The 22,530-nt window shown below is 38.0% G+C and overlaps 3 protein-coding genes across 7 annotated transcripts; 1 reads left to right on the top strand and 2 right to left on the bottom strand.

Moving 5' to 3' along the window:
- The first annotated feature begins 1,454 nt into the window (after positions 1 to 1,454).
- Positions 1,455 to 4,974, top strand: LOC131255185 (receptor-like protein 7). Its single transcript, XM_058255882.1, has 3 exons — positions 1,455 to 2,045; positions 2,427 to 4,793; positions 4,948 to 4,974. The coding sequence occupies exons 1-3, from the start codon at positions 1,455 to 1,457 to the stop codon at positions 4,972 to 4,974; spliced, it is 2,985 nt and encodes a 994-aa protein (XP_058111865.1).
- Positions 4,975 to 8,440: 3,466 nt separating this feature from the next.
- LOC131255765 (uncharacterized) lies at positions 8,441 to 14,596 on the bottom strand. 5 transcript variants are annotated; one of them, XM_058256575.1, is made up of 4 exons: positions 14,359 to 14,596; positions 9,402 to 9,619; positions 8,912 to 8,955; positions 8,441 to 8,819 (listed from the first exon to the last, which is right to left on the bottom strand). In XM_058256575.1, the coding sequence occupies exons 2-4, from the start codon at positions 9,577 to 9,579 to the stop codon at positions 8,646 to 8,648; spliced, it is 396 nt and encodes a 131-aa protein (XP_058112558.1). In that variant the 5' UTR covers positions 9,580 to 9,619; positions 14,359 to 14,596; the 3' UTR covers positions 8,441 to 8,645. The 5 variants fall into 5 exon arrangements, 3 of the variants coding, with proteins under 3 accessions (XP_058112558.1, XP_058112556.1, XP_058112557.1); XR_009176383.1 differs by lacking the exon at positions 14,359 to 14,596 and having other exon boundaries at positions 8,441 to 8,719; positions 9,402 to 10,487; XM_058256573.1 differs by lacking the exon at positions 14,359 to 14,596 and having other exon boundaries at positions 9,402 to 10,487.
- A 324-nt stretch (positions 14,597 to 14,920) lies between these two features.
- On the bottom strand, positions 14,921 to 21,571 carry LOC131255184 (uncharacterized). Its single transcript, XM_058255881.1, has 4 exons — positions 21,105 to 21,571; positions 20,774 to 21,000; positions 15,520 to 15,551; positions 14,921 to 15,266 (listed from the first exon to the last, which is right to left on the bottom strand). The coding sequence occupies exons 1-4, from the start codon at positions 21,569 to 21,571 to the stop codon at positions 15,231 to 15,233; spliced, it is 762 nt and encodes a 253-aa protein (XP_058111864.1). The 3' UTR covers positions 14,921 to 15,230.
- Positions 21,572 to 22,530: the final 959 nt, after the last annotated feature.

Below are 22,530 nucleotides of genomic sequence, written 5' to 3'. Positions count from 1 at the left end.
ATCATGATGTATGTGTTTCATCCATTCCGTTCATCCATTTTTTCAGTTCATTTTAATCCTTCGTCCAAAAAATGAGAGGGATATAAATCTCAGGTGGACCACACAACAAGAAGATAATATTGATTGGATATTGACAATTAAATTTCTCCTAAGGCCCAATGAACTGTTTAATTGACATCTAATCTGTTGATTAGTTCGTACAGGCATAGATGAAGGGAAAAAACAAAAATCAAGTTCATCCTATATTTTTATGGCCCTCTAATGGTTTCTAGTGGTTGACACTCATTCAACACTGTTTCCTGTAACGTGGTACACTTGAGATTTGGATGTACCTCATTTTTGGTCTCATACCATAAAATGACGTGGAAAAATGTATGGACGGCATGGATGAAAAGCATACATCATGGTGGGGCTCACAGAACGCCGACAGTCCCCCATTCGCTGGTGGCAGGGGGAGTACCGAATCCGTTTCCGTAAGGAGGAGGGGTATTTTCGTCCTCAAATTCTGACTCCGTACGAGGAGGTCCAACTGCGTATTCTAAGTTTGTATTGCTTCCAAAAAACCGCTGGATAAAAGGTGGGGTCCACAGTCGTAAATTACGGTAGGCTTAGAGAACATCAACCACTAACCAGTACCAACAATGCAATCCAAATCTAGCTTGATGTTTATATGCCATCCAAACCATTTATAAGGTCATTACCACTGTGATGAAGTGAAAACACCCAAAATTTTGCCTGAGATGAAAGTTTCTGGCCATACTAATGTTTCAAACCGTGGTCACTGTATTCCTACTGTTTCCTCCCGTGCGGCGCACTTGATTTTTGGATCCACCTCATTTTTGGTCTTAGATACTATAATAATCTCTCAAAACGGATGCACGGTGTGGATTTCTCATAGACATCACGGTGGGCCCCATTAGCATCACAATGCAGGAACTTCATGGGAAAGACTTTGGCTGGAAATCCCCGTACCGCTGACGCTTGCCGAGCTCGTCAAATGAGATCAAAGTTGCATGGGCATCACAATGTTGTATTTATTATATCCACACCGTTCATCTATTTGAAGAGATCATTTTAGTAAATGAGTCCAAAAATAATTCATATCCAAAGCTCAAGTGGACCACACCAAAGGAAATAGTGGCCCCATGAAGTTTTTAACGGTCGGTGTTAAATTCCCTTTTGCATGTGGTGCACTTGAGATTTTGATCTTCCTCAATTGTTTTCTAATTAACTAAATTAAGCTGAATTAATGAATGGACGGTGTGGATAAGCCACATACTTCATGGTGGGCCACACATATATTGGAATTTGGAAAATCAAACGGGCACCACGAGTCGTATTTCACACGTATGAGTCTTAACAGTAGTAACCTCTTCACTCTTTGTCTATAAATAAAGCTGACGCTTCCTATTCCTACACATCCCAAACTCCCAACACCCATCTATCATTGACCAATGGCTCTCTTCTTTTCTTCTAAAAACAACCCAGCATTTCTCATTCTCTTCTTTTTATCATCTCTTCTCTTTCTCACTACCCAACAATGCAACCATCATCACTTCTCTGCTTTACTCCACCTCAAGCATGGTTTTCACTTCTCTCGTTACAGCCTCTCTACTCTCCCCTCTTGGAATTCAAACAATACCGATTGCTGCTCTTGGGAACGCATCACGTGCGATGGACCCACTGGTCACGTGATCAGCCTCGACCTCAGTGAGCTCTTTATCTCTGGTCGGATTGATTTTGAAAGCCTCTTTCGTCTTCGGAGCCTGCAGAAGCTCAACCTCGCTGACAATTACTTCGATCCCTCTCCAATCCCATCTGGGTTTGACCAGCTCACCAGTTTGACCCATCTCAACCTCTCTCACCTATCCTTTTACGGCCAAATCCCACGGGAAATCTCCCGCTTGACCACTTTGGTTTCTCTCGATCTTTCTTCCAATGAATATTGGAATGGTTCCTCCGGTAAATACCTGAAACTCGAAAACCCAAGCATTGGAGCAGTCGTCCAAAACCTGTCCAATCTGAGTGAACTCTATCTGGACTGGGTACACATCTTACTGCAGGGCCAGACCTTAGATTTGCCACTCCCTAATCTCCGCAAGTTGAGCTTAATAGATTGTCTTCTTTCAGGCTCCATCTTTTCTTCCCTTTCACATCTCCATTTCTTATCTGAACTCGACCTCAGCTATAACAATCTCTCCTCTGCAGTGCCCAGCTTCCCAGGGAGTCTCCGCAAGTTGATCTTATATAATTGTAGTCTTTCAAGCTCCATCTATTCTTCCCTTTCACAGCTCCATTTCTTATCTGAACTCGACCTCAGCTATACCAATCTCTCCTCTGCAGTGCCCAGCCTCCCAGGGAGTCTCCGCAAGTTGATATTACAAGAATGTGGTCTTTCAAGCTCCATCTATTCTTCCCTTTCACAGCTCCATTTCTTATCTGAACTCGATATCAGTCGAAACAATCTCTCATCTGCAGTGCCCAATTTCATAGGCAACTTATCCTCCTGGACATCCCTGCTCCTTACAGAGTGTGGATTGCATGGAAAATTCCCTGACAGTGTTTTCCAGCTGCCAAATCTACAAATCATCGACATATCAGACAATCCACTTGTAGCTATCAATTTGCCGGAGTTCCCTCAAAACAATACTCTACAGCGATTGATCCTTTCATACACTGGATTATCAGGAAAGTTACCAGATTCTCTCGGTAATCTCAAATTCTTGACTGATTTAGCCCTCAGCAATTGCAACTTGTCAGGATCATTACCATCCTCACTTTGGAACCTTACCAAACTGCAATACTTGGATCTTTCATACAATAGATTGAGCGGCCCAATTCCTTCTTCATATGGAAACGGGCTTCTGAATCTCAAACAGATCAGCTTATGGAATAATTTGCTCAATGGGACCATTCCATCATCATTGCTTTCACTTCCATCATTACAAGGGTTGTATCTGGGAGGTAACCAACTTAGCGGTCAACTTGGCGAGTTCCACTCTTCTTCACAGCTGGAGAACCTCTATTTGGATAGCAATAAATTTCAGGGGATGATACCCAGATTTATCTTTCAACTTACCAACCTTCGAGAACTTTACCTTTCTTCCAATGATTTCAGTGGTGTTGTGGAGCTAGGCTTATTTCAAAACCTCAAAAACCTTTACTCTTTGGATCTTTCAGATAACAACTTGTCAGTCCAATATGGCAGTGGTAATTCCACATTTGTTTCCATCCCCCAGTTTCAATCTTTGTTGTTACGTTCTTGCAACATCAGCACACTTCCAAATTTCTTGAGAAATCAAGAGCAGTTGAGGCAATTGGACCTTTCCAACAATAAAATTAGTGGTGAAATACCCAAATGGATATGGGAGGTTGGCAATGGGTCTTTAAACTCTTTAAATCTATCTCACAATGTTCTGCAGGGAATAGTACCATCTCCCCATCTTTTGTTGAGTGACTTCAGTGTTCTGGACATTAGCTCCAACAACCTAGAAGGCTCACTTCCTATCCCACCACCTTCCATCTTTTTTTTTTCAGTTTCAAACAATAGCCTTGGTGGTGAAATTCCTCGATCAGTTTGCAATGCAACATACCTAACAGTCCTTGATTTATCTCACAATCACTTCATTGGTCAGATTCCACCATGTTTGGGTGAGATTGGTGATAGCCTCAGTGTGTTGAATCTTCAAGGAAATGCTTTCAATGGCACCTTACTTCAGACATTTAAAGAGGGATGTAACATAGAAATGCTTGATCTCAGTGGGAATCAATTAGAGGGTCAAGTGCCAAGGTCTTTGGTCAATTGCAAAATGTTAGAGGTATTAAACCTTGCAAACAATCAAATACATGACACCTTCCCTTTTTGGTCGGAAGCTTTATCCCAGTTGCGTGTTTTCGTCTTGAGATCCAACCAATTTCATGGCACAATTGGGCATCCTCTAACAAATCAAGCTTTTCCTCTGTTACAAATTTTCGACGTCTCTTTCAATAGCTTTGAGGGTAATTTGCCATCAAATATGTTCAAGAGCTGGAAGGCAATGATGGAAGACGACAAATCCCAATCTTTGGTCCTTGGAAAAATGATATACGGTAGAAGTTCCATATACTATCAAAACAAAGTGTCTGTAGTGAGCAAAGGGCAAATGATCATACACGGTAGAAGTTCCATATACTATCAAAACAAAGTGTCTGTAGTGAGCAAAGGGCTAATGATGGAAGTGGTAAAGATCCTTACTGCCTTCACTGTAGTGGATCTCTCAAGGAACAAATTTTATGGGCATATCCCAGAATCAATTGGGGATCTAAAGTCACTCCTTGTGCTTAATATGTCCAACAATGATTTAACAGGCGGAATTCCAACATCACTACAGAATCTAAGGGATCTAGAATCATTAGATCTCTCACATAATAAATTGTCTGAAGAGATCCCTTGGCAGCTAACAGAGCTAACATTCCTTGCAGTTTTGAATCTCTCACAGAATTTCCTCATAGGCAAAATACCACAAAGTCGGCAGTTTCTTACATTTAATAATGAATCATTCAAAGGAAACTTAGGATTGTGTGGACCTCCACTAGCAAACAAATGCGAAGATGCAAAGAGTGCACCATCGCCCACTTTGTCAACATTGCAATCTGAAAGGAAATATGATTGGGAATTAATGTGGTTAGGATTTGGAGTTGGATATGGAGTAGGTGTAGGGATGCTTTTCTGGACTCTAGCACTTTGGAGGAAGGGAAGAAGAGAATTCTATATATTTGTTGATGGAATGCTTTCTTTGATTTTTCCTTCCATGGTATTTACTAAATAGCAATGATGGTAATAGGATTGGAGCTAGGGTAAGTGTGTTAATTGTATAGTTTTGTGGCTGAAAGAAAAAAAGTTTTAGTTGTTTTCTCCTCTTTGTAATTTTGTGTATTTTGCTTGGTCTTTCATGATATGTGTTGTAGTTGTTTGTTGCATTTACACCTTCTTGAATGGTTGTAAAGAACATTTTCAAATAAATAAAATTACATGTGGTGTGCTCCCACATTTCTGCAAGCAAAAAAAAAAAAAAAAAAAAAAAAAAAAAAAAGAAAAAGAGAAAAAAAAAAATGTCTCAGCTGTCTCTTTGTTTTCAAATTTTGGCCCACCTTAACAACAAGATAACTTAATCTATGAGCTGGATGATCTAACCAATGTAGCCTAGCTAGTGGTCTTTTTTTTTTTTTTTCTTTTCCCAATGGTCTAGACAAATGTAGGCTAAGCAAACATTCAGACGAAGAAGAGTGGTGTTTTATGTATATTTTTATATTTTGTGTTTTTCAATCAATTACACAAAGTTCTTTCACCTTCCCACATCTATGTATGTGGAGTGTAAGAGTAATCACTTGTTATCATGTGGTGATTTTTGAGTTGGACTTTTGTGATGCCAAAAAAAAGTGTGGAAATCATCATATGCTCTAAAGGCACCATAATATACAGTTTTATACTTGCAAGGGGACACTTGGCTCTAACCAAGCAATATGGGTCGTGCATTACATTCATAACACAGTTTTTAGGCCACCATGTAAAAATCCCACCAATAAGCATACCATCTGAAAAATAACTATTAAGTGGACAATCAACATAATTTATGGGAAAGTAGGCCTATTCAGCAGTGAGCCATCTATCTGTTAGGCCCATCATCTATTGCTTACGGTTCTAAAGAATCAATTTTATCAAAAAAACCTAATCATCCCATCCATGGTTTGGCAATAAATAAATATAAAAAGAAGTCCCACATGTGGATGGATTAGATCAATATTTTAGGGGAGATTTCTTGGCAATTGACAAAGGTAACATTCCTATCAGTATTGAACCTTTCACAAAATCACATTATGAGAAGCATATCACAAATTAAACGGGTTTTTATATTTATAAATGAATCATTCCAAAAAAATTCAGAATTATGTGAACCTTCACTATTGAGAAAATGCATTGCACCACCATCAATAATGTCAACCAACCTTTGAAGATGCGAATTCAGAATTGGATTGGAAATTCATGTGGATAGGATTTGGAGTCAGATATAAAGTAAGAACGGGAGTTCTTTTCTAGACTGTAACATTATGGGCAAAGGGAAGGAAAGAATATAATAAATTTATAAATAAGATGCTTTCATTGATTTTTTTTTTTTTTTCCTCTGCAATATTTGCTCTAAAGCGATGACCATAAGTGGATTTAAGTTATGGTTGTTCATGACTCCTAGCTTCTCCGAGAAATGTTTAGGCACGTATGTTGTTGGTTTGAGGTGGCTGATTTTGTTTGGTTTAGCCTTGCCTTTGTTTGGATTTTTCTTTTTTTCTTTTTTTTTTTTTGTCTTTCCTTAGGATTGTAAATGGTTGTTTTTCATATCAAAAAATTACAGGCAGTGTGCTCCCACCTTTTTGTAAAGAAGAATAAACTGAAAAAAATGTATCCTACCTGATGCGGAGAGATAAGTTATTAGCTTAATTTTCATTCTGGATGCTTGTGTTCAAGTGCTTAACTCTACACACCTGTTAGCTAGCATAAGGGAAAAGGAAGTGTTCTGATGTATCAAATATACCCAAATTAATAGTTGTTGGTGGTGGGTTACAAATCATACTTTTTCTATCCCATTTACAATCTCACATCCATCAACTTTCGAGAGCTTTGTTAAGCCCATATGCTCGAGCACCAAAGCTCATCTACATGCCATAATGCCAGCATGGAACTATGAAGCCAAAATCCAACCATCCATCAGAAAAATATCACCATATTCATTCCCTAGCCCAAGAATTTGGTTGATCTACTTTTAAGGGGCCACATGCTTAGTGGACCAGATTTATTTAAGGAAAACATGTAAAAGGTCAGACCAACCTAATGGATGGATGGGATCTCACACTTATATCCCATGTTGCAACATGTGATTCCATACATGAGCTTGAAGCACAGACACGAGGGCTTAGCAAATGAGTCCATTTGCAAATCATTGGCACTTTTCGAAGGGGACGTTCAAAAATAAAAGGATTTCATGCTTTTGTCATTGTTTGGAACTCTTGAGTTTCATAACAACTGTAGGTTGCACTCTTACATTTAGGAATTTATATAGCTAAAGTGACAATGTATATGGCACCCATCCCTAGAAAGGTAGGTCCCAACCCAAAGATCATCAAGTGGGCCACACTTGTATTCTTGAGTAATTTTGTTTTATATCATGTATAGTTTTCTACAGTGTTGGCAACCTGATGAATGGATATGTATGACTTTCATGCATGCCTTTAAGGTGGGCCTACAGCACAGCTCGAACAACAATCGAGCTCTAAGCCCACTATTTTGTGTGCCTGACATCCAGTCCCTAAATTAGGTATGCCTGAAATTTTAGGGCATAAGACAAAAATTCATCTCCATCCACAACTGAGTTGGGCCTAAACACAAGAAATAATGTAAGAGGGGATGCCAACCATAGGTTATGTGTGTGGCCTAAATGGTGTGTATATTCTATACAGTCCGGTCATCAAATTAGTCTAATTAGGATGAATAGATAATATTCCAAGAGTCATCATGGTCCAAAACACGTGCAAACCGCACATTGTTAACTTGGAAATTTTAGGCATGGTTTTACATTGCTACTAAGAATCTAGCCTACAGGAGTTGTTTATGGGGTTGTTTGCACCAAGTGCATGTCACACAAGAAATTCGGTGGTCGAGATAGAATACAAATGTTTTACCCGTTGCGTGTAACAGGTAGAAGTCTTGTTTGTTTTGGTGTTGAGTGCAGGGTATATGCATTTGCCCTTGGCCGGGCTACTCATATTAATAACTTAAAATGACAAAAGCACCTCTCATCATACCTGTAAAACTAGTGGCTATACCACGAGGATTACTTGAAGAAGTTAGAACAACCCATCACTAGGCGGGACATACACATAGATTGAGTTGGACCACTGGCCGTTCACTCAGTTCAACAGAAACCTACCGGATGAATGGACCATTATGGTTTTCTTCCCTAATTTTTATGATGCATCTTGCTGTTACCTTTAAATCCTTCTTTGCATTTTTTCTTTGAGGTTTGAAATTGATTTCTAAATATATTACAAGAAAAATGACTTTTATCGGTGTTCAAAAGCACCAGCAAAGGTCAAAAATACCAGGATAAGCTTTAGTAATCACTAAAAAAGCGTCTGGGAAAGCGGAAAAAGCGCCGGCAAAAGTCTGTCCAAACACTGGTAAAAGTCTTCTGAAGCACCGTTGCTGGCCACCAGTAATCATTGAAAAGGCGCCTAGGAACATTAAAAACGTCAAATAAAAGTTTGTCCAAGTGTCGATAAATGTCTTCCAAAGCACAACAAAGGTTTGAGAAGCGCCGGCAAAGGTTTGAGAAGCACTGTTAAAAGCCGTGCAACCCATGGCAAAAGCCAGTAATTTTTTTTTCGATTGGAACCTGTATTTTTTAATATTTGAAACCTAAAAAATGTTAGGGTACAATTAAAAATGAATATTAAACAAAAATTGTATTACTTTACAATAAAATATATAATATTTACAATAATATGTTGAAAATGGTCTTGAATACATATAAATAAATAAAAATCCTTCATGTGGTCCGCTCCTAGATTGGCCACTGTCCAATGAAATGGAGAAGACCGAACTGGTAAACCTCTCCTCAAGCCACTTCATGCATTAGCTTGTTGAACATAGATGGCACTGTTGGGTTGATCGTCTTCGCGGTCCATATCCCTGCAATCCAATGTGTAATCAAATTACTCGATGTAGGTTCTGACTCTAACAAATACTTTGAGCTAGTTGTGTAATCAAAAGAATCCAACAAGTATCTCTGCTAAAAAAAAGAACAAAATAAATAAATAAACATATATTGGAGTAGCAGGAACATTGTTATCAAAGAAATGAATGGTCAAGAAAAAACAATACAATGATTTGGGACACGAATTCTGTTTCCATTGGTTCGGGTGCCTCTGCAGCATTCGTAAACCTCGGTCAGAAGAAATTGGTACAGAGAGAAAACAGATCACAAGTGTAATCGTGAAGGGGACCTTTCAATTACAAGCCAACATAAACCAATAATACAAGCCAAAAGTTCACCAATTTCAATTGGGTTTTCCTTGTGTTGGAAGCGGTAAAGGAGTGGATGGAATCAACAAAAAGATGATACCAAACAAAATGCCAGCAATTCCCAGAAGAAACTGAAAGTTTTACTTCGGTTTCAACAAGCCAGAAACTTGCTGGGTTGAAACTACTAATACTCCAAGTGAATCATCAACTTGGAATGTTTTGCTCCCGTTTTGAACAGGTCAACTCAACCAAGCTTTCAGTCAGGCCACAAGCTTTTTGAACAATGTACAAAAGAAAATCTACACAACAATATGGCAAGACTACAACACTTCTTGTTTGCATATCATACCTTTCAAATTTTCTGTTGAACAACTTGTCAGTAGTGTGGCAAAGCTAGGAGATAATGATGAGTGAACAGAATCAAAGCTGTTTGTGAGTAATGGTTGCTGCGAATACACGTGTTGCTTGCCTGTACTGGGGGAGGTCAATATACTCTGATTGAGGTGAATTTTCATATCTAGTGTCATCTCTTGGATATCCAATTTCCAATATGTTCTTCGAAGTTTCCTGGAATGGAAAAGCATTAAAAAGACAAATACAAGGGAGGAAAAAATCGATATTTTACCACTACAGTTTGGTTGATGGATCAGTTTTGTTTCGTGGCATATCGTTAAAAGAATTTGCCATGTTGTTCCAAATACAAATATAGAACATAAATATCGCCTTATTCAAAATTTTAGTTGACAGAACATACTTTTACTCCTGTCATATGCTTACAAGGTCATACAGAGTCCCTTTTCCTGGATTTACAGATTGTTATTTTCCGGTTAGGCCATAACGATCAAACACCCATATTCTAGGACTTTTGTAAGGATGGTTGGTTTTGTATTTCCTGAAACTTGTGCTTGGAAATGATATTTAAACGAGAAAAATACAAATATGGTAAATGTTTGGTATTGATACCCTTATGTAGGAATGTGGGAGTTTTATCCTAATTAGGTGAATACTAAACTTTTGGAGAGTTTAAAGGAGATTCGTTGTCTTTCAGACTTTCTAGAAATGTTCCAGGTTACTTTATGTGAGAAAGTAGTATTTCAACTTTAGTGGAAAGCTTAATCTTTATAACAATGCGTGATGCATGGGGTGTAGTAACCATGCAATGGTTATGGTGCAGCAGGGAAGCACCAGCTTCAGGAAAATCAGTTCAGAATTACTCAAAAGGGTATTTTCTTCTCCCAAAATCAAATTAGTTGTTGATTGTGAATACTTTTGTCAAACTAACCTACGAAACCAAAATATAGCACCACATTTTAAATGAGCAAACCAAAGGCTATGCAGAACAGGGAACAGGTAAAATCTGCAGAGCTGACAACACACCTACTGTCGTGCAGCTTCATCACCAATTGTTACAAAACAAAGAAAGTTTTTATTACAAACTTAGTGATGTAGAACGTATCACAGATACGTTCCCAGCATGGTTGAGACAAAAGAAGATGGACGGTGAATTAACCATAACTTTTGATCCGGGTATTGTTATGGGGCATGCAACCTATCAATCTTTACTGAAACGGGCCATCCGAGGTGAACCGACCCACAAAGTGGGTCGCATCTGTCCGTTTCGTCAGAAAACGTGCGCTTTCAGCTCAAAAACGAATTTTTAGAAAAAAATTTACTATTTTTAGTAATTCCGATTTTTTTAATATTTTTTAGAGTTTTAGATTTTCTTTCCTTTTAGAAATAAATTTTAGTTATACTAGGACTCTTCTAGAGAAAGTTTATTTGCAATTTTTATTTTTAGAAATTAGGCCTTAGAAGAGTTTTATTAGAATTAGGATTTTTATTAGAGTTAGAATTTTGCTATTTTTGGTAATTACGAATTTTAGTTTATTTTTTTCTATATTAATGGTGTAAGGACACACATTATGGAATTATCAATTATTCATCAATCAATTTCGAATTTATTAGAATTTATTTCTATTTTCTGCTTTCTTTCCTCGTGGATTCGAGAAGTCTCTGTGAGGAGTCCAGAGAAGTTCCGTGGATTCGGAATAATTATCCTCTTGAGGAAGACGGTGCTCGACCTCACGTCCTCCCTTGCGTCAATTTGGTATCAAAGCGAGGTTTCTCCTCGGATTGATGGCTTCTAACGACGGGTCGGGCAACAATCCCATGGGCGGTGCTTCAGAAAATTTACCTTTAACGGCGGCAGCTTTCGAAGCAGCACGGCGAGAGAATCGGCAAGCCATGCAAGGGCTGCAGGCTTCCATCGATCGCATGGCGGATCGTTTGGCGGAGGCCCTAAAGCAGCTCCGTGTTCATGGTGGTGATCCACCATCAACAATTGCTAGAATTCGTAATCATATTAATCGTAGGGCGACGCTATCAGTGAACCACAGGATCAATTCTGATAAAGTGGGATCTAGCGACATGATTTTACAGCATCCTAGACGAGCCATTGATCAGATGGATCGGATGGACCAAGAATTCAAGATGAAAGTCGATTTTCCTAGTTTTAATGGTCAACTCTACTTCAAGGACTTCCTCGATTGGTTGCTTAAAGTCGAACGTTTCTTCGACTACATGAACATAATGGAAGAAAAGAAAGTTAAACTCGTGGCCTACAAGTTGACGGACAAAGCTTCAAATTGGTGGGAACAACTTCAACTCGAGCGAACGAGAATGATGAAGGCGCCAATCCGCATGTGGTCGCAGATGAAGAAGTTATTGTGCATGCGATTCTTCCCTACCAATTACGATCAGGTATTATTCCAACAAAATCAAAATTATTGGCAAGATAACCAATCATTAAAGGGTTATGCAGAGAAATCCTATTATTTGTCGGCGAGAGGTGATCAAGTCAAAACGGAGTTGCAACAAACCACAGGATTCATCAGTGGAAAACATGTGACCCCTATGGAAACGGTGAGCCAACTCAAGACTTCTAAAGTAGAGGGACAATCTCTCATGACTGAACAGGCCTTTGTTAAACAATCTAAGGAAACGGGAGACATATATGCAGTAGTTGAAGAGAAAAAATATGTGGAGCCTGTGAATATCCTAAAGGATTTGGAACCAGTATCGCAGGAGTTCAAGGGGGTTGTGCTCGATGAACTCCCCAATAAATTACCTCCCATACGAGATATGCAAAATTACGTTGATCCCATCTCAGGGGCAAGTCCGCCTAATTGTCCACATTATCAGAAAAAATATAAGATCTTGAAGACAGATGTGAAGGAACTGATCAATATTAGTCAAGTCAAGGAAAACATGAGTACGTATATTATGTCAGCTCAAGAGCTTAATGCCAAGTACAAAAAAAGGACTAATGAACATCGGCGTAAGAAGATATCTCAGACTCATGTGCCAAGTCTCTTGCGTAACTCGAGGACGAGTTTTTTTCAAGTGGAGGGGTCTGATGTAGAACGTATCACATATACGTTCCCAGCATGGTTGAGACAAAAGAAGATGGACGGTGAATTAACCATAACTTTTGATCCGGGTATTGTTATGGGGCATGCAACCTATCAATCTTTACTGAAACGGGCCATCCGAGGTGAACCGACCCACAAAGTGGGTCGCATCTGTCCGTTTCGTCAGAAAACGTGCGCTTTCAGCTCAAAAACGAATTTTTAGAAAAAAATTTACTATTTTTAGTAATTCCGATTTTTTAAATATTTTTTAGAGTTTTAGATTTTCTTTCCTTTTAGAAATAAATTTTAGTTATACTAGGACTCTTCTAGAGAAAGTTTATTTGCAATTTTTATTTTTAGAAATTAGGCCTTAGAAGAGTTTTATTAGAATTAGGATTTTTATTAGAGTTAGAATTTTGCTATTTTTGGTAATTACGAATTTTAGTTTATTTTTTTTTTCTATATTAATGGTGTAAGGACACACATTATGGAATTATCAATTATTCATCAATCAATTTCGAATTTATTAGAATTTATTTCTATTTTCTGCTTTCTTTCCTCGTGGATTCGAGAAGTCTCTGTGAGGAGTCCAGAGAAGTTCCGTGGATTCGGAATAATTATCCTCTTGAGGAAGACGGTGCTCGACCTCACGTCCTCCCCTGCGTCACTTAGCCATAACAATGATGGATAAGATACTTCTTCTCCCTCATAAACCAAATCCTAGAAACACCAAGTGCACCTTTGGTAACTCTTTCGTAAAAAAGAATACAAAGGCGATGCACAGCAAGCGTTACGATGACATGCAAGTCCTGTGCTCATCAGCACATATGGATCCCCATGGACTACTTTTAAGTTGCAACAAACAGAGGATTTAGCACTACAGACTGCTAGTACACTGTCACAAGAGTTGCACCAATACTCATTGCCAGTTGCTGCTAAATACTATCAAACATAATGTTAATAAGGCATTCATATTCATTTTAATTTTATTTTTTTTGTTTCTGATGCTCAAGTTAATAAGTAATGTTAGTAATGCTTTAAGTACATGAAACAAGAATCTAATTGGATTTTTTGGTAAAAAAAGATCAAAAGAAAGTTAAAGTTTACGATTGTTTATCACCACCGGAGGCTGGATTGTTATTGGTGGCAGAAATCCAACTTAACCATAATGTTACAAGTTCCTTGCTTTTTTCGTAGGGTGAATTTTTAACATTCTCTATCCTAATATGTTTGTGGACGGACTTGTTTGTAAATATGCAAAATGCATTGTAAGTTATTGCCTCTTGTTTTTTGTTAGAAATATCACATTCTATACATTGAATAAAAATAGTTTTACTGAAAATTTTTAGTAGATAAAAAAGATAGCTGCAACTTACAGTTAATATATTGGAAATGCACATCCTACAATCACATCCCATTAATATATATATATATATATATATATATATATCATCAACGCATCAAAAGCTAGAAACAATAGCTAATTTCTACTTTCCAGAGAAGTTTGCAACAAAAGATCCCAGAATGAGGGACAGACTCATGTACAAAGTTAACCCAATTTGCACTTGTGAACAGATCTGAGTTGAATACCTTCAAGTGAAAATGATTTTTTGAGGAATTCTAATTTTCTTGATTATTGAGAAAAAGGGGCAGAATTCATCATATATATAAATAAACAAATCCTTCATCAACCACTGTATCGAATTTCACAAAAAATTAAAAAACAAAAACAAAAACAAATTCATGGACTAGAAAGTAGAGCAGAGTAACTGATGAAATTTGTAGTTTTCCATTCCCTCATGATTCAACGTTAGTTTTTCATATCCATGTATTCATTCAACAATCTAATCAACCTACTTATTAAATAATTATTAAAAAAGAGCATGGTGGAAATACCTTATTTCATTAAAAAAAAAAAAACAATTCGGATCAATGGCAGTAGAGAGTAATTATTTCGCTTTTACAGTTCCTCTGCCTACTTGAAGATGTTTGTTGCTGTATGCATGTACTCATTAAGTTAGAATTGATGGAATTCAAGATGAAAATAAAATCAAGAAGCAGCGACAATGTAGGGGAGATTTCGGGGCAAAAAAGACCCATAAATCAAACATCGAATCTACAAAGCAATAGAAAAACAAGATTTACCTAAACCTGAAAATATGAAGAAACTCAACATGCTCCGTCTGTCCTTTGTCTGTCTTGTGCAGCTGCAGATGGCCGACATGTGACAATCCCTTCAAGAATACCACAAGATCCACCATAGAAAAAACTCAAAAAAATAAAAAATAAAAGTAAAAGAATAAAAAATTCAGTACTCCAACCAGATCCCCTAAAAAGAAAATCTCGCCTGACGATGCTCTCCAAAATCGTTGCAGAATTCTGCAATCAAATGAAATAAAATCAAAGTATAAACCACATAACTCAACAAAAATGAAGAAGCTGAAGTATATGGAAACAGATTGAGAGACGAACCTGTCCATTGACGACAGCAATGAACGGAAGGGCTTCCCAAAGAGTTAGCAAGAAGTTGTCGCCACCGTAATCGCCGAGGACCATATAGGCCCTCTCGATCCTATTCACGAGGCCGATCAAGCTCTCCATGAGAAGCAGGGAAAGCAATGATGAGAGACTCCGCGAGGCCCAAGGAATCGCAGCTGATGGCAATCACAGTGGTAGCTGCAGCAGCAAAACCAAAAATGCTTCTCCCAACCAACTTGATCCAACTTCCATCCCATCCATCCATCTTAAATCCAAGTGTTCTGAAGTTGCTATAATCGGATCAGTTCTGCGAACGGACGACAAATCTGCATAATCCAGAAGAAGCAGGAGACATCAATTTTCTCCATTTTACATTGATCCAATTATTTGGACAGAGAGTTCGAAGGGAATCAGAAGCTCCCTGTGAGGGTTTCAGAGATGAAGGGAAATGATGGGGCGTGGGGATACATTTTTTAAGGCAATGAATCAATAAGCAGAACTTATGAAAGAATTAAATACATTAGCAGCAACTCATAGTGCCCATCTTCAAATATCAAAATTAGGGAAATCAACATGCACCTTCTCATCATCAAAGTCATACAGTTCAGCAGCTGCAAAAAGCCAAGAAAGGAAATATCATGACATTGAAGGTATGCTTCATACATAGAAAAACGAAAGAAAAAACAGTAAACTTCGAACTTTATGTGTATTTCAATTAAAACATAAATGCAAAGGGTAGTGTGAAAATTATGAATCCACATACTGTCATCCATTTTGAATTTGATAGCATCTTCTGTAAATTTCTTCATTTTTGCATCGGGCAATTGTGAAGTGTTGTTCTTTGCGAATCGTCCACAACAATACGAGGCAAGATCTTATTTTGTGAGCCCAATCAAATTCAAAAAGTTGTTTCCCTTCGTAGCACTGTGATCAGTAGACTAGAGAAATGAAGTTCATCTTTTAAGCACAATCAATAACAAATTGCAATCTGCAATAGCTTACATCCAAATACACTGGTCTAGATAGAGGACTGGTGCAACTTTTCCAAATACACTGGTCCGCATTAAACTGCAACAATAGATTATGTTCCAGCATTCCAGCTAGTTTGATGATCCAACAAGTCCCCCATAACCTGCACACAAAAAAAAAAAAAAAAAAAAAAAGAAAGAAAAAAAAAAGAAAAGAAAAAAACACTTGAATTTTCTACCAGGTTTTGAGCCAGTTGCTACCAAACAGTACACATCCAGTGTTAAAAGCTTCAATGACATATAATAAGGTATTTGAATTGGAGTTTGTTTGCTCACTCAAGGTTCATTGTCATGATAAAAGCTATGGGAATGCAACTTTTCAGAATCATAGAGAAGATGTAATCTAAAATAAAAGGATTGGAGCCCGAACTGTAGATGGAGGATGCCCTACAAATCTCCATCAGATTGGAAGATCCAAACCCCTTTATTTTGGTAGAGGTCAGCAGATTATTGACAAATTCATATCATATTAGCCAATATGTATCAAGAATTTCAACAAAACGTAGAAGTAATATGTAAGACTTTGGAACTTTGTCAAAGTTCTATTTTCCATCCATTTATGACTGAAAGCAAAAGATCTCACAGTCGAGCTAATGTGCATCACATAGGAGTATCGTTCGACATTCATAAGCTTCTCCACTTTTACAGAACCAGACTTTGAGACCTGCATCAATAGCCTGTTTGAATACAACCTTGTGTAGATCTAATCCATGATTCTTTGCGAAATGATTCCCAACTAAATAAGACATTCAATGAGAAACCAAGATAAGAACTGCAATTATCAATCATAGGCAAAGTCATGCACAAGATGTACACAGGCCGAGTAATATAAAAAAAAATAAAAAAGGTAATATTTGCAATAAAATGTACCATCTGCACACATAAACACTCATTAGGTGACCCTAGATCAAGGTATTCCGTATCGGCAACGGTGGCTGTAATAGTCACCACCATTACCGATACGGGTATTGGCCCTAACAGCCGTTACAAGGGCGTTACGACCGTTACGACTCCCATAACAGTTGAAAATGTTCTTTTGACTGAAAAATTATGAAAAAATATGTAGAAAATCCAAAACAATGTAAATATTTTATATATGTATTCATTTTTTGTTTTGAACATGTCTATGGTAGCGTAATGGTCCACTCTTTGGTGAGAATGTTGTATCGGGCCGTCTAGTGAATTTGTGAACATGATTATATGTATCTAATGTTTACACATTACAATCAAGTGTTACAACTAGAAATAAAAAGGCATAAATACTACTTTTTCATTTTTATTTTTTTTTGCAAGATCTATTCAATCGAATCACTTCAATTTTTAGTTTTAATCTTAAAAACTTTAGTAAGAGTGGTCAAAATCTGTTGTAAAATGATCTACGAAACTTTTTGAAAAAGCTGAGGAGAGATAGATTTAAATAGAAAAAAGTGGTTGTTTTCCGACTGTTATGGGGGTAACGATCATTATGCCCTGTAACGGCCTTTACGGCTACCATAACGGCTGAGACAGTCCCAAAAAACTAATTGCCCCGTATCGCATAACGGTCATGGCCATTACCTATACACATTGGCATTTACAGGCGTATCGTAACGGATACGGAACACCTTGCCCTATATCATTCGTGGGTGCACTGAAATTTTAGAGGAGGCGGCAACCGTAGATTCATGCAATTTTTGCAAGAGTTCATGCTTAAAATTCGAAAAAGGAAAATTCATAGAGGATAAAACCAACAACTCCCTTAATCCATTGCATAAAGTGAGGAGATGATAAACAAAACAAAACAATCCATAGAAAATAGCAACTAGTACACAAGTTTGACTTTTTTCTTCAAATTTGATAACTTAAAACAACCACTTACATATTTTAATCTTAAAACAAGCCATGCATCATCTAAGTACATAAAAAAAATCGTATAAGGTGCCTCATTAACAGATACAGTTTCTGAATGGAGTGAGCAATTTTGTCAAAAAAAAGAAGAAGAAGAAGAAGAAGAAAGGAGAAAAAAAAAAAAACCAATGGTTCAACAAAACTATGTTAGGAGTTCAAAGCCCCATTTGAATTAGAATTCCAAGTCTCTAAGTAGCGGATACCTTATGCAAATATCCAAGCATCTGAGTTGGATACTCCAGTTTTTCCAAATGATCCAATTATTGTAGGTTGTCTATATCTACATCTATCTGTGTTCTATAGTTTAAAGAGCAAGATCATGAGACTCGGGAAAAAGGTTTTGATGCGAGATTTCTTGGTTTAGCCATAACAAACAAATTGATGTCACATTTCCTAGAATATTGTAAACTAACCATAAGGTATCCACAACTCAATGAGGTTTAGTATGACTCTATAATTTTGAGTAGAATAAGTTTTGTGCAAATGATTGGACTCTCTTCCACCTTCCCTGTAGTACATATTATCTAACAAAGCTGCATATGTTTTATAATTATACTGCAATATCAGTCAGCATTTGAACGGTGCAGACTTGCAGGACTATTTATTTTCTTTTGGACAATTAGAGTCTTTTAGAAAATGAGACTGTGTTCCATACACAATTTTATTTCAGTTGCCAAATTGCTAATTATATTACATATCAACTTGCATAATCTTTATGTACTCATTTGTGTTGACTATCACTATATGATCATTTTCCTCGGTCTAGTTTCAACATTGTTAACCATTTGTTATGCAGGAAAGGCCTCACATGTTTCAATTTGTTCCAAGCAGAAAACAGGTAAGAAACAGAGCTTCTCTTGTTATATGGTACCATTTATATGGAATGATTTGCTTCTTTTTCAGGTCAAAGCAGCGAAGAAGCTTCTCAAGATGATCCCACAGAACGTAGATGAAGGCTTGAGGGAGTTCCTGTACACTGTTCAAACTTTGAAAATTGCAATAGCTACAACTAGTGGAATCAAGTGGTATGCTGTTTCAGTGTTATATGTGTTTCTGTATATCATATTTGTATAGCATTTAGAAAAGGACCATGGTTATAAATCCTTCTAATTTTTGCTGAAAACTATGGTTACTTCAGAACACACATCAGCAAAGGGAAACTCCTCCAAGTTTTCAAAGGAGAAACTGTAACGATATGAAATGTCAGAACTTGTAATTGAAAAACAGCTCTAAGTTGGATGGATTCCACCCAAAACAGATGAAAAATCCAGGACGTGATGTGGTCACTGCAGGATGGTAATTTTCAATTTGTGTAGTGTAGAGCTACATTAAAGAACTACATAATGTAATTTTTAAGTTTACAATACTGGTATACCTTCTACATCACACGGAGGCTCTTGATCACTGTTGCATTTTCAATGTCAGTGAAAGGTATCGTGCCCAATAAATTGGGGTCAACCTTTTTATTTCTAAGACATTAGTAACAAATAACACAAATGGAGGAAAGTAATGAAGGTAAAAACCTTAAAAAATAAAATAGGTTGATGATTAAATACAGTTTATTTCAGTGTTTTTCAAAATAAATAAATAAACAAACAAATAATGGACCACTTATTTGATTAAAACTCAATGCCAATTTTGTAGATATGAAAACAATGATGAATTTTGTATTAAAATAAGAAAATGGAAATTCTGAAAAGATGAGAAAAGGTGTGGTTTTGTTTTCATGAAAATGACTTTGTGATTTTTGCATCTCTCTCCTTTTTTGTCTTTTAAAATAGTCCCACATCAGAAATACATGGGAATATTTTAAGCTTCATAAAAGGTTGATTTTCTAGTATAGTATTCTCGTATGCAAGCCTTACTATGTTTGCTCATAGGTGCTTAGCAACCCCATCAGCAGGCACATGAGTCCCTAAGGCCATTGTGGTGCGTGCATGAGGAAGGCCGCTTGAAGTACACTTTGCACTTGCTTGATTAGACTGTTGGATTGTGCCCCTGGGTCGATTAGGTGTGATTAGATGGGTTGGATCTGGAGATCATTGTAATTTGAATTGGGGAGATGGCAAATTTCTAAATATAGCAAACCCATCAAAAAGCATCTGAAGGGGTCTGTATCTATTCAGAGTGTCTGAATATGCTCCAAAGACTCCAGCCTCTCCTCTCTCTCTCCCTGTCTCTCAAATCTCTACTGCTTTCTTAGACCAAGATTTGGTTTTCTGCTATTTTGTAATTCTATTCTGAATGACACAACTTAGTAATTTCTCTTATTCTTGGGCATACTTGAGGTTGTTGTGTCTGGTAGGCACCCACTTTGATTTTGCAAATATAAGGACACAATTCTCAGATCGAGAGGTTGGGCTTGTTGTATCCTGCAGGCGGGTTTGCTTTTAACCCACTTGCAAACTGATATAATAGTATGGGGCAACCTTAAAGGTAGCAACATTCAAACGTTCTTCAATCCTATCTTTTACCCTTCTTTTATGATTGTTTTTACTTTCCCTTTTTAATCATTTCCTGTCTCCTTAATTCTAATTATAAAAGAAACATCTAATGAAAGACCTTATCCTCATCTACTTATGGTTTTAGTCCCGAACCTAGTTCATGTGCAAACGAGTCATGCCTAGAACATTCAAGACTCTGCATACAGTGGACCAAAACAATGAAGATCACCTGACACGAAAATCAGATCGGTCCACCCAACAAGTGGGCCACCACATACAGAAACACTGGAAATTTAGATGAGAACTAACAACAGTCTAAAATTGATGTACATGTGTGGCCCACCTGACAAGTGTACCAACCTAATGTCTGCACGAGGTGATCTTCGTGGTGGGGCCACGCTGGCATATACAATTTTGGTAGATATCCAAAGTAAATTACTATCAAAAGCCCTACTATTCGCTAATAAGAGTAACCTGATCCAAGCAAGAAGACCAAAAGCAGCGCCCCAATGGACTGCAGGATGCGACGCAGATCTGCTCTGAAGAGCAGCAAATGAATGGCGACCGGCAGCAGATACTCCAAGACAACAGAATACACCGGGACCTCACTAGCAATGATGCTGAGGTTGGTCGTGGCGAGCGCCACCAGAGTGCTGACCAGGGCGCCGCTCAGCGCACTCCGCACTTTCGTCTTCTCCGGCCTTTCGATCCCATTTCAAAACAGACATCTCTGAATCAAAATCTCAAAATAAAAAGAGGAAAGAAGAAATGAATCAAGGCAGGATCGATGAGTGGGAAGTAGTACCAGAGGCCGAATGCACCAGCTGTGAAGAGCGAGGTCCATATTCTCCAATGATCGTGAGGACAGATGAGCGGTGGGAATGAGATGTTGAAGTGGGCGGCTGTGATCTTCAGCACCCGGTCGTGGGGTTTTGTGGGAGTGGTGATGAAGGGATGGGATTTGTCGGGGAGTGAAAGTTGGGAAGTGGAAAGGGCGGTTGCTGAGATGGTTGGAAGGTGATGGCGGGTAAGGAGATGCGATCGTACGGATGGTGGGGCCGTGGAGAGTGGGCGAGTAGAGCTGAGAAAGATCAGCGGCCATGATAACGCCATCAGAGAGAAAGAAGCACGTGGGCGCTTTCCTTCCAAATGCCCAATGACTATGTCTCTCAATCTCAATAGAAGTTGATCGATCTCTTCGAGCTCTTGCACTGTCAAGAAGGTGGTGGAGTCGTGCGGGGGCGGAGAGAGAATGAGAAATGAATTATTCATTTATTTATCGATTGGGGGTACCTTAAAAAGTAAATAAATAAATGGCGGCGACGACAAAAATCGCCTATATGGGGGCGGGGGTGGGGAGAAGGTTCTATACGGTCGAGCTCATGGAAACTCCCCGTGTGGCCGAGTTCTTTGGTCCCTACCATGATGTATGTTGAACATTTACCCCATCAGTCAGATGCACCATTTCATGGTGGGCCTGGGGCATAAAAATCAAGTCAATCCGTGACTTCTGTGGCCCACACCACATACAAGAGTTGAGAGGTGGTTACTTTCCATTAAAATATTTATAATTATTTTTTGAGCCCAATGAAATGTGGTTCACAAATCCAATCCATCCATCATGTGTGTCCAACTTGGATGAGGGGTTTAGACCAAGTTTCAAATGCATTCAAATCTTAGGTGGGCGCATCTCTTTACATGAATTTAGATGGTATAGCCCGAAACTCCGCAAACAACTGATTTTTGAGATAGTGATAATTTAAAGAGGACCATCAAATTCACGGTGTTGTTGTTTAACATACATCATGGTGAAGCCTACACAGCTCAACTGCATGAGGAGTTCCTATGAGCTCAAATAGAACCTTCCATCATGGTGAGGCCACGGAATAGAAACTTTTTACCACACACATACCCCCTCCCGGTGATTCCAAATTAAATACTATCAAAGACCCATTTGGTATCAGGAAGATATCCAATTAGATAAGGTAACTCATGCTATCAAAGACACATTTGGTATCAGTAACTCATGCCTAATCTAATTCCTTCGGCCCTCATAGAAAAATTTAAAAAAAAAATTTTTAAAAAAAAAACAGAGAGAGAAGGGAATGTATCCTTCGTGCAATTGCTCTCAAAGAATTCTCAAAAAAAGAAAATAGGGAGGAGAGTTTATCCTCAGTGTGTACATATGGCCCACTTTTGAACAATCAATGCCTTTTACAGATTAATCCGGG

This window comes from Magnolia sinica, chromosome 9 (assembly GCF_029962835.1).
Source record: "Magnolia sinica isolate HGM2019 chromosome 9, MsV1, whole genome shotgun sequence".
Classification (NCBI taxonomy): Eukaryota; Viridiplantae; Streptophyta; class Magnoliopsida; order Magnoliales; family Magnoliaceae; genus Magnolia; species Magnolia sinica.
Note: the sequence above shows the minus strand (reverse complement) of the source record. Positions and strands in the feature narration are given on the sequence as shown.